This window comes from Coregonus clupeaformis, chromosome 6, assembly GCF_020615455.1.
Source record: "Coregonus clupeaformis isolate EN_2021a chromosome 6, ASM2061545v1, whole genome shotgun sequence".
NCBI lineage: Eukaryota > Metazoa > Chordata > Actinopteri > Salmoniformes > Salmonidae > Coregonus > Coregonus clupeaformis.
The window spans coordinates 39,489,683-39,502,327 of NC_059197.1; the positions used below are offsets into that span (position 1 = coordinate 39,489,683).

The 12,645-nt window shown below is 41.6% G+C and overlaps 1 protein-coding gene across 1 annotated transcript in view; it reads right to left on the bottom strand.

The window, feature by feature from the left end:
* LOC121567915 (elastin) overlaps positions 1 to 11,971 on the bottom strand; it is an 82,763-nt gene extending 70,792 nt beyond the window's left edge. Inside the window, exon 1 of the mRNA XM_041878303.2 lies at positions 11,666 to 11,971. Coding sequence (XP_041734237.2) covers positions 11,666 to 11,741 — 76 coding nt within the window. The 5' untranslated portion in view covers positions 11,742 to 11,971. The remainder of the gene's footprint in view (positions 1 to 11,665) is intronic.
* Between the last annotated feature and the right edge of the window lie 674 nt (positions 11,972 to 12,645).

The window sequence follows — 12,645 nt, forward strand, 5'->3', positions numbered from 1 at the left end:
GGTGTTAACAAAACAAACCAAAGATTTATATAACACCTAGGTTGACATCACTTAAACGAAGACTGAGTAATGTCAAAGAGCAAATAACCCATGTTTACTAAAGAAACATCGGTCACATGTGTATTAACCTACCCTTTTTTTCAATTTTCGCCTAAAATGACATACCCAAATCTAACTGCCTATAGCTCAGGACCTGAAGCAAGGATATGCATATTCTTGATACCATTTGAAAGGAAACACTTTGAAGTTTGTGGAAATGTGAAATTAATGTAGGAGAATATAACACATTAGATCTGGTAAAAGATAATACAAACAAAAAAACATGGGTTTTCTATTTTCTTTTTTGTTCCATCATCTTTGAAATGCAAGAGAAAGGCCACAATATAATATTGCAGTTTAGGCGCAATTTAGATTTTGGCCATTAGATGGCAGCAGTGTGTGTGCAAAGTTTCAGATTGATCCAGTGAAGTATTGCAATACTGGACTATTTTGTATCAAGTCTGCTCAAATGTGCCGAATTGGTCAATTAATACATTTTCAAGTACATCACTATAGAGAACATACAAAAATGATATGGTAATACAAAATGTAAGTTTACACACTCCCAGGAATGTCATACATGATGGATTGTTAGCTTATACACTAACTTTCACACATCTAGATGGCCGGGCGGGGTGGGTGTGGAGCCAGAGACAGCAGGGGTTCAAACTGTAGAACCCAGTTCCTACATTTGAATATAAAAATTGATTTTATCAAACAAAACTATGCTACATTTTATCTCTGGGACCCTTAGGATGACAAATCAGAGCAAGATTATTGAATGTAAGTACATTATTTACCTTCAGAGGTGAATGTATCAAACCAGTTGCCGTGAAACGTTTTTTGTTGTAGTGCACTCTCCTCAAACAATAGCATGGTATTTTTTCACTGTAATAGCTACTGTAAATTGGACAGTGCAGTTAGATTAACAAGAATGTAAGCTTTCTGCCCATATAAGACATGTCTATGTCCTGGAAAGTTTGCTGTTACTTACAACAATCATGGTAATCACATTAGCACACGTTAGCTCAACCGCCCCGTATACGGGACACCGATCCCGTAGAGGTTAAGCTTATATTAAGACAGAGCGAAGTACTACCTAATGCCAGATTACTGTCATTGAATTAACGTAATGCATTTAATTGGAATTTCCTCTTAATCATTTGGTTACATTTGCAAGATTGTCTATCTACAGTGGGGGAAAAAAGTATTTAGTCAGCCACCAATTGTGCAAGTTCTCCCACTTAAAAAGATGAGAGAGGCCTGTAATTTTCATCATAGGTACACGTCAACTATGACAGACAAAATGAGAAAAAGAAATCCAGAAAATCACGTTGTAGGATTTTTAATGAATTTATTTGCAAATTATGGTGGAAAATAAGTATTTGGTCAATAACAAAAGTTTCTCAATACTTTGTTATATACCCTTTGTTGGCAATGACACAGGTCAAACGTTTTCTGTAAGTCAAATATTTTGGCCCATTCCTCCATACAGATCTCCTCTAGAGCAGTGATGTTTTGGGGCTGTCGCTGGGCAACACGGACTTTCAACTCCCTCCAAAGATTTTCTATGGGGTTGAGATCTGGAGACTGGCTAGGCCACTCCAGGACCTTGAAATGCTTCTTACGAAGCCACTCCTTCGTTGCCCGGGCGGTGTGTTTGGGATCATTGTCATGCTGAAAGACCCAGCCACGTTTCATCTTCAATGCCCTTGCTGATGGAAGGAGGTTTTCACTCAAAATCTCACGATACATGGCCCCATTCATTCTTTCCTTTACACGGATCAGTCGTCCTGGTCCCTTTGCAGAAAAACAGCCCCAAAGCATGATGTTTCCACCCCCACCACAGTAGGTATGGTGTTCTTTGGATGCAACTCAGCATTCTTTGTCCTCCAAACACGACGAGTTGAGTTTTTACCAAAAAGTTATATTTTGGTTTCATCTGACCATATGACATTCTCCCAATCCTCTTCTGGATCATCCAAATGCACTCTAGCAAACTTCAGACGGGCCTGGACATGTACTGGCTTAAGCAGGGGGACACGTCTGGCACTGCAGGATTTGAGTCCCTGGCGGCGTAGTGTGTTACTGATGGTAGGCTTTGTTACTTTGGTCCCAGCTCTCTGCAGGTCATTCACTAGGTCCCCCCGTGTGGTTCTGGGATTTTTGCTCACCGTTCTTGTGATCATTTTGAGATCTTGCGTGGAGCCCCAGATCGAGGGAGATTATCAGTGGTCTTGTATGTCTTCCATTTCCTAATAATTGCTCCCACAGTTGATTTCTTCAAACCAAGCTGCTTACCTATTGCAGATTCAGTCTTCCCAGCCTGGTGCAGGTCTACAATTTTGTTTCTGGTGTCCTTTGACAGCTTTTTGGTATTGGCCATAGTGGAGTTTGGAGTGTGACTGTTTGAGGTTGTGGACAGGTGTCTTTTATACTGATAACAAGTTCAAACAGGTGCCATTAATACAGGTAACGAGTGGAGGACAGAGGAGCCTCTTAAAGAAGAAGTTACAGGTCTGTGAGAGCCAGAAATCTTGCTTGTTTGTAGGTGACCAAATACTTATTTTCCACCATAATTTGCAAATAAATTCATAAAAAATCCTACAATGTGATTTTATGGATTTTATTTTCTCAATTTGTCTGTCATAGATGACGTGTACCTATGATGAAAATTACAGACCTCTCTCATCTTTTTAAGTGGGAGAACTTGCACAATTGGTGGCTGACTGTTGGTTAAGGGCTGTAAGTAAGCATTTCACTGTAATGTCTGCACCTGTTGTATTCGGCGCATGTGGCCAATAAAATTTGATTTGATTTGACTAAATACTTGCAAACGCCATGCTCTACCAACTGAGCTACATCCCTGCCGGCCATTCCCTCCCCTACCCTGGACGACACTGTGCGCCGTCCCATGGGTCTCCCGGTCGCGGCCGTCTACGACAGAGCCTGGATTCGAACCAGGATCTCTAGTGGCACAGCTAGCACTGCGATGCAGTGCCTTAGACCACTGCGCCACTCGGGAGGCAAGTCAGTTAAGAACAATTTCTTATTTACAATGACGGCCTACACTGGCCAAACCCGGACGACGCTGTGCCAATTGTGCGCCGCCCTATGGGACTCCCAATCACGGCCGGTTGTGATACAGCCTGGAATCGAACCAGGGGGTCTGTAGTGATGCCTCAAGCACTGAGATGCAGTGCCTTAGATCGCTGCGCCACTCGGGAGCCAATGCTTTATGACTGTCATAAAACTAACACTGACAAGCCGCTCCAAATGTCTGGCAGATGGAAAGTTTTATAAGAGCAGCAGAGATGGCCGATTTTACGTAATTTTTACTAGACAGGTTCCTTTAGGATCTGCTGCCTGGGGTTCATAGTAAACCTGGGAGATCAGATAATGAACAGTGGAGGGTCAAAAACTCCCACAGACTGAGGAACATTCCTGACAGGGCCAATTTGAGAGCATTGGCCCAGAGAGACCAACCAACCGACCACTCCCCTCTCAGCTCACAGTTTGAGGCCAGTATACCTGGGTTCAACTACTATTCAAGGTCTTTCAAATACTTTGAGCATTTGCTTTAGCCTGCCTGGAGTGCAAGATGGGCGTGGTTTGCAGGTTTGCAATTATTCTATTTGATTGTAAGAAGATTGTGGAAGCTGTTTTGTTAGACTTCAGTGTAGCTTTTGATATCATTGATCATAACCTATTGCAAAGAAAAACGTAGGTGTTATGGATTTGCATCCTCTGCCTTATCATGGATTGAGAGTTACCTATCTAATAGAACACAGAGGGTTTTCTTTAATGGAAACCTCTCTAATACAAATTCAGTTGAGTGTGGTGTACCGCAGGGCAGCCGGCTTGGGCCATTATTGTTTTCTGTTTTTACTAATGACCTTCCACTGACCTTGAATAAAGCCTGTGTGTCTATGTATGCTGACGACTCAACAGTATACACATTGGCTACCAAAGTAAAATAAATTACGGATACCCTTAACATAGAGCTCCAGTCAGTTTTAGAATGGACAGTTGTTATGTACATATTGTTGTTTTATTCCTTTTCCTCATTTTATCATTTAACTGTAAGATGTAAATATTGTGTTTTTTATTGTTCCTGGAGGCTGTTGCTTCGTTTTTGGGACAAATCACTCGCTCAATACTAAACCTTATTTAGATCTATTATTGAATAATGTGGTGATTGTGCAAGTTGAGGAGACTAAACTGCTGTCTGTAACCCTAGATAGCAAGCTACTATGGTCAAAACATATAGACTCAATGGATTCGTTCTTGACATCTCAGTCGACCAGACAGGTCCTACAGGCCCTATTTTTTTCGCACGTGGACTACAACCCAGTTGTGTGGTCATGTGCAGAAAAGAGGGGAATATAGTAAATTGTAGTTGGTCCAGAACAGAGCAGCACTTAGATGTACACGGAGGGCGAATGTCAGTAACATGCATGTCAATCTCCCCTGGCTCAAAGTTGAGGAGAGATTGACTGTATCACTATTGCTCTTTGTGTGAGGTGTTGATGTGTTGAAGGTACTGTCTGTTGAAACAGTTGGCACACAGTTTGGACACTCATCAATACAACCCAAGATTTGCAATCAGAGATCTCTTTACAGTCCCCAGGTCCAGAACAGAGGCTGAGAAACACACAGTATTAAATAGAGCTATGACTACATGGAACTCTCTGCCACACCAGGTAACTCAAGCTAGCAATAAAACCAGATAAAAAACCAGATAAAATAACACTTTATGGCAAAATGGGGACTGTGAAGAGACACAGCCATTTTTATATATTTTGTATTGTAATTTGCACTGTATTATGTATTGTATTATGTAGGTGGGTGGCCTTGCACGAGCCTTGGCTAGTGTGAGCCGGAACGGCTCATAGGGCAGGAGACATCTCCTGTTTCTGAAGCGTGAGGCAGAGGCAGGAGATGATGTATTGTTATGTATATTATGTATTTCATTTGTTGTTTTGTTTTCTGTTTGGACCACTGGAAGAGTAGCCGCTACCTTGGCAGCGGCTAATTGGGGATCCCAATAAAATACTAAATACTATTGATTCCATTGCAACAGGCAAGCTCAAGCCCAGCTAAGGTATTGGAAATTATTTTGAACCCAGGTTTGGGGTCCAGGCCTGCTACTCACAGTGCTGTTCAGTATGCTCGGAATGAATCATCTGGGTTAAGTAAGTGTGCTTCTTTGTTGAGCATTTGGCAACAGTTGCACACAGACCAAACATCTTCATGGAGGCGCTTGTGGGGTTGACATTTACCCACTACCGAAACCATGGGCAATACTTGCTCCCTCACCATGGTAAGGGCTTATGGTGATTAGGGTAGTGCTGTGTAATGTTGTACTGTAGTATTTTATTAAGAGGATTTCATGTCAAGTATTTACGATCAACCTGTGGCATTACAGTAGTGAGCATGTTAAAGCACAAATCATATCATGTCAGACGTACATTTGTAAATGGGTTGCATTAAACAGCCCATCTGTGTTACATACTGTAGACTCACATAATAAAAGTGTGTGTCGCGTACAGAACAGTCATGGTGCTACGGTGGACATTTCCAGTTTTTCCTTTTGAAATATGCGTCTATTAAACCAACTCTTCCATCCCAAATCTGGTCTAGTTTGGTTTCTACAACACAGAATCTATAGCCAGTGTGTCAGTAATCACTCCATACTACATGTTCTGTAAGTGCTTCAGATGTTTGGATAAGCGATTTCCCACCCGCTCTATCCTGTTCTAAAATATATCCGGGAGAGAGAGAGAGTGCAGCAGGGAGAGAGCATGTTTTAATATAAAACTGTCAAAGACGGATAGAATGTCGGAGCTGTTAACGGTCCTGCCAGTGAGTGTGTGAGAGTAATTAATAAACGCGCCAGAATGAGAGTCTTATCTCCAGTAGCGGCCCCAGGGTGCTCCTGCCAACGACCCAGGAGCCCCTGCTCACTCTGGCGCTGAAAGGAGTCACGGAGCAACAATGTATGCATGGCCTGGTTCTCAGGGTGTAACTCAAGACTAGGGTTGCAAAGCTTTTACCAAATTTACCAAAGGTACCGGAACATTCAGTAATTTGGGTAATTAACATATAATCTATGGCAATCTATTGTAATTTTGGTAATTTATACTTGAATAACTTTAAAAATATATATTCATATATAGTATTCATTTTTTATATCTGTGTCCATATTGTCCATGAGTGGTAATACTTATCCTAATGAATGAAAAAAGCAACTAATCAACAATTGCATTATTTAACTCTGCAACTCTTCCAACTATTTACTTTTTTTTCACAACTGCCACCAGTTTGGCGCCAAAACATTAACAACAAAGGCATATTGACATAGTCAAATAAATTAAAGTATAAAAAAATATATATAAAGGATATTTATGCTGAAATCCTTATATTAAACACCAATGGTATTCACTAAATTGATGGTTTATATTTAGGAGAATGTTTTACAGCTTTGTTATTCTATTTTTTATTTTAAAATCATCATATTTTATTATTTTATATATTTTACATGTGATAAGGCCACACAGAGAGCCAGAGATAATTACAGACGCCTGTGATAATATGCAGTAACCAAAAGGGCCACAAGGTGACTTGTGACAAATTACATAAAATCATTGAAAGTTACAACATTTCTGGTAGTTTACTGGTAAACTTAGCAAGTTCCAAGTAATATACCCTCCCTTTGCAACCCTACTCAAGACTCAATGTATACTGCGGAGGGTGTATCCCTTCCTCTAAAGAGACCAAAATGAAGTCCAAAATTCACTTTATTTATTGCTGTAAATAGTTTTGAGTGGATTCAGTCGATTCAGTTTTGAAGAAGATGTGATCCGATCACATTACTTTTAAGTCTTCCCCTAAGTAGATGCCCCGTGGCACTGAGCAGTAGCCCCTCTGCCAACGAGCCACGAGACGCCAGGGTGTCACTAGTCCTGTTATCCCTCCCTGGCAACCCACCTCATACAAAGGGTTTAAGTCCAGAAAGGTGGTCCGCTCACAAACACACGTTTCCAATAAAGAACTAGAGACCTACTGCAAAGCTCAACAGAATAGAGCAGACTCGAGATAATCAGATTGGGAATCTACCAACCCAACCAGCGGTGAAGCAGGGGCAACACAACACAGCAAGCCAGGGCAATTCATCACCAGTCTGCCTGACCAACAGGCGAGGTGTGCCATTCGATCTGCCATGATTTCATTCACCTTCAACTGCGGCCAGGAGAGTGTCACTGATGGAGAGAACTAATGGATTAGAATCCTCTGAAGTCCTGAAGGCCTGAGCGTCAACGCCAAAAGAGGCAAACTGGCTTCCAGGGCTTCCAGGCAGCACTGCATGCAGAGCAAAAGTAACCGACTCAGGCTTCTTAATTCTAATGAGAATGGCTGGAAGTAAATGAACAGAGTTGGTGGAACTTTTGTTATTTATTATCCTCTGCCGGCCTCTGCATGCTTGTCAGGGTTGTGTCATTAACAGTGTTGGTCATCAAACAGAAACTAATGACTCTGGCACTGTTTTTGAAACCCGTCATTGACTGGAGTTGTCTGGACTGAAGTAACAGAGTATACTGAGGCGTGAACTGAAACACTGATATCTGATACACTTCTTGGCAATTTAGCATGTAAAAGAGTGAACAAACTCTGATTACATTACTTTGTGTGACAAAGTACAGAAAATAAAAGGACAGTTGAGAGAAGAGTTTGTCGAAGGCCAGGATAGTTATTAATCCCAGAGGGATTGGCAATAGGATTGGAAGCTGACAGAATGTTTGGTCTTTCCTTCACAAGCCTCATACCATCCAGACACTTCAGGGTAAACATCGGATGGGTGTGGATACCACAGGAATGGCCATTAATGAAAAGGTAATTAGCCAATTTAGGTCAAATGGAATGTGCTCAGACTAGGCAGTTTTACAGTGAGATCTTGATTGAACTGTAGTCTCTGCATAACATTTTGTCTGACTAGGGCTGCGTCCCAAATGTAACCCTATGCCCTATATAGTGTACTACTTTTGACCAGGGCACACAGGGCTCTAGTCAAAAGTAATGCACTATATAGGAAATATTGTGCCATTTGGGACTGTCTTTGAGGAAGAGGCCACTTAACTCCAGCTGTCTCTTCTCAGATTTATATTGATCAGAATAACATCCCATTCTCACTCTATCCGTCTGACAGATGGTGTTTGTTTGTAGGACTGTTAAAAAAATCTTGAAGTAGGACAGAGGAACTGATGACACATTTCATCAGCCTGCCACAGTACCTGCTCAGGGATACCAGAAGGAGTCACATGACAACTGACAAGCTGCATATTTATTAACCAGCTCCTTCCCTGACGTTCCCTCATGCGTCATGACTCATTCACACTCGCAAGAAAACGCTCCCCAATTCTCATGATAACTGTCCAAAGTATGAGCAAGCAGAGGGTTTTTCGGTGCAAAACCCTCTTAAAAAAAGTTGATTGGGTGTTAATGGGGTTTGCATTACTTTCAGATAATTGACAGTTATTTGGAACGAGCTAGAGGGTGGTTTCTTAACTTTCCAGTCACAGACAGAGACAGCTGGAACTGGTTTCAGCACCTCAGAACTGGTTTGATAGGATGGATTTTACATTCACTGAAGATCAAAGTTTGGCTCCTAAGCCAATATTGATATTCGCTGGCCCCTCCGTCCGCACGCTGTCAACTCTGCCTGAGCTGAGCTGCTGCTCTCGAAAGCTGAACTGAGCTCTGTTTGTTTCGGACGAGGCAATTGGCTCACCAGTTTAGGTCAGTGCAAAGAAGAGTTGGAAGAAAACTGCTGTGAGGGCAAAAAGGGAAAACACAATATTAGATGAGCAAATATATTACCTAAGAGATCCACAGTCCTCAGATCCACAGATCCACATTCAAATATCACAGGTGCTTAACAGGTGAATGGGGTTTATATTGACCTGCAAGTTAACGTGCCAACCAATAAAGTCTAATAAAGAGGAGATAGGTTGGAAAAACCACAAAGTCATGTAAAAACCTATGTATCAAGCATCATAAACGCTTATGTCATGTCAAAATTAGATGAATTTGTCATAAGGTGGTTATACAGGTGTCCGACATGTCACATTACTGATGCATTACTGTATGTAGAGTTTATGATGAATCATCTCAGTTAAGTTTGAACATTTACTCCCATCACACTCATTAACATCGCAGATCTGGCCACCGATTAAGATACAGTTAAATATAAGACTATATAAGGGCAAAATATTCCAGTCAGGGGTTTTAAAATGGACTGTAGCAGCTCCACCATCTATAACTCTATCTGACACAGTCTAGAGAGAATAATAGCTCAGACTGAGACACTAACAGCTGGGGAACAGAAGATACATGAATTATTTTTGGGCAAAGGCCTGGCTGGGCTTGTAGAGATCAGACTGCAGTGCAGAACTTTAACATACTTTCCAATTGGAGGGACTAAACAACTCAAGAACAATATCAAAGTAGGGAGGGAGGGAAAGAGGGAAAAGTGGAAACTCCTCGCAGCTTGAAGGAAAGAGTGAACAACGTACGCAGCGCTGAGCAATCACTGCCCCTTTCTCTCTCTTTCGCTCTCCCTCTTTCTCCCTCTCTCTCTACAAAAAGATAAGCTGTTGTCCGCCCCAAACTTGACTACCTCAGACTACATGCTGTGGAACAGAGGAATCACACACACGCTCAGATCAACTCCGCCGTCCACATGGGAATTCATTATGGGTAATTCTACATGATGTGGCTGACGGGACCAGCTGGAGTCATGCATTGCACACTGACATGCTGTAGGACTGTATTTTACATTTACATCATTTAGCAGACGCTCTTATCCAGAGCGACTTACAGTTAGTGAATACATATTTTTTTATACTGGCCCCCCGTGGGAATCGAACCCACAACCCTGGCATTGCAAACGCCATGCTCTATCAACTGAGCTACATCCCTGCCGGCCATTCCTCCCTACCCTGGACAACGCTGGGCCAATTGTGCGCCGCCCATGAGTCTCCCGGTCGCGGCCGGCTGCGACAGAGCCTGGATTCGAACCAGGATCTCTAGTGGCACAGTTAGCACTGCGATGCAGTGCCTTAGACCACTGCGCCACTCAGGATGGGATTGGGCTTTACATTACACTAGCTAGCTACACAGATAACTCCTTTCCGGTGCCTGAAGCCAGGGGCGTATTCATTACGGAAACAGTTTACTGTTTAAGAACCAAACAGAAGCAAACAGAGCAAAATTAGAGTTTCTATTGGACAAATTCAGGTAGGTCCCTCCCAGTTTTGTTCCGTAGTGCTTCCGTTTAATAAATGTTTTGCTACAGAATCGGCGTAATGAATACGCCCCTGATTTCACTCACATTCAAAAACACTGAAAACTGTTGGAAATAGTCCTCTCTAGAAACCAAACATACTGTACGTCACTTTGCGCTAAGCCAGGTCACTCATATTTCTGTATTTCTGTATTTAGGATTTATATATTTTCTAGATCACTCTTCCTAATGAGCACATCCAACACAAGCCAGTTTCTGGTAAGTTCCTCCAGCTTTATCTGAAATTGTATAAATTCAAGAAACAATTTTAGAGGTCCTAATAAAATTAATGTTTGTTTAGGTTTTATAACCACCACAATCATTTCATTTCACTTTAAAATTTAAGCTAATATGAGTCAACAAATAAAATAAAGTTGAAAATATTGGATCAATATTACCATGTGTTACCTTTTATATCCTCAATATAAATCCTTTACAATTATTAAAAGAGAAAAATGTACCTAATAAAGAAATGAGCCAGACTGCATAAAGTACAGTTATGATATCTGTATTTAGACACTGAATTTGCCTTTAGAAAGACAATGCTGTTTAAAAACACCACAATAACTCTAAGCCTGCAGGCATAAATACTGTATCTGGTCCAAAACCTGGACAATATTAGCCACAACTACAAGAACACAAAGCACATGCAAATATGGAGCAGATTACCATTGAGTTTTTAATTATAACCGAGACAGTGAGTGGTGCATCTGCAATGCAATGGAACAGAATGTTGTAGTCTTGAACTTCAAGTGCTGTGGAAAGTTGGGGCTTTTAAAATCTTTGACACTTGTACAGAGAGTCAGATAGAATAAACATTACTGAATAGTCATAAGTGCTGCTTTCAAAAGAAATATTCCGTTTGAAGTATGGTTTATATTTTAGATGCAAACATTTTGAGGGTATTTGAGAGAAAAAAAATAGCTTTTATATGGAGAAAATATTTTGCATAGGATTTGCGTGAATTTTGCACAAGAATAAGTTATCTGAATTGCTTTCTAGACAGGTCCCCTTTAGCAGGGTTTGCAGACAAAATAAACAAGACAAGACAGGGTCAGTAGATATCAATGCATGCATGACAAATATACCATACACTTTATGAAATAGTCTGAAATGCACACACAACAGAGAGGTTGGAGTGATTAAAGTCCTCTGTGTAACAACTGAGAAGAGCAAAGAGAAACACAGAGACATAGACCTGAACCTGTTCTAAAAGACCTGCACCCTAAGCCTGCTATCTAGGTAGCAGAGGTCATGGCTGAGTTCACCCAGGCACACACCTACCTCCTTGAAGTGAGGGCTGAATCAGAGCTAGGTAGAAGAATCCATGAAGGAGTGATAGAACCTTTCTGTTAGCCATCTCGCTCCACAATGCACCACCCCTCTCCCTATCGGCTGGTTTTATTCTCCTCAAGCTAATTACCAATAATCAGAGGTCTTCAAGTACAGAAGAAAGAAAAAATATTTAAAAAAACAAGTGGAAAAAAATAGAAAATATATGGGACACTACGTAATTAAGAGAGGGCAAAGACTTTTGGTTCAATGGATCACTTTGCTTTTTTCCCCTCCCCTATGTCTGGTGTTGCTGTTTTTATTCTGGTCACTCCTGCCAACAGAGCAGGCTCCGCTGCCAGAGAGAGAGAGAGAGATGGAGAGAGAGAGGGAGAGAGAGAGAAGGGGGGAGAGAAAAGAAAGAGAGAGGGAAGGAGAGAGAGAGAGACAGAAGGAGAGACCCCCCTCCTTCCCACACCCCTCATCCAAAAGGAATTGCACTGTCTGCCAGACATTTACATGGATTCAGAGAGGACTTATCTTTTAAAGTACACAGTGAGAGATACAGAGGGAGAGAGAGACAGGGAGAGAGAGTAAGAGAGAGACTGAGGAAGAGAAAGAGAGGGAGAGTAAACCAGTGAACAAATCTTGGGTAATTATCATGACTGTTCCTCTCAGTAAAAGATGGTTTTCAGCAGCACAATATGTTGAGGGTTTTTCCCACAGGTTCAGTTTTGTTCTGATTACCCTAAATCCTTTCAGACAGAGGGAACAACTATTAAAGAGTTTAAAATTAAAATAAAGTAGACCTCAATTCAATAACAAACTTGCACCAAATATCAAGGCAGAAACGTAACAGAGACAGCAGGCAGTTTGCAGAGGCTAGAAATAGCAGTGCAGCCTGCCCGGCGGCCCACGTGTGAAGAGCGGTTCTAGCAGGGCAGTGAGAACACTGTCAGCATCACTGAGAGAGAGATGGCTGTCGGAGAAAT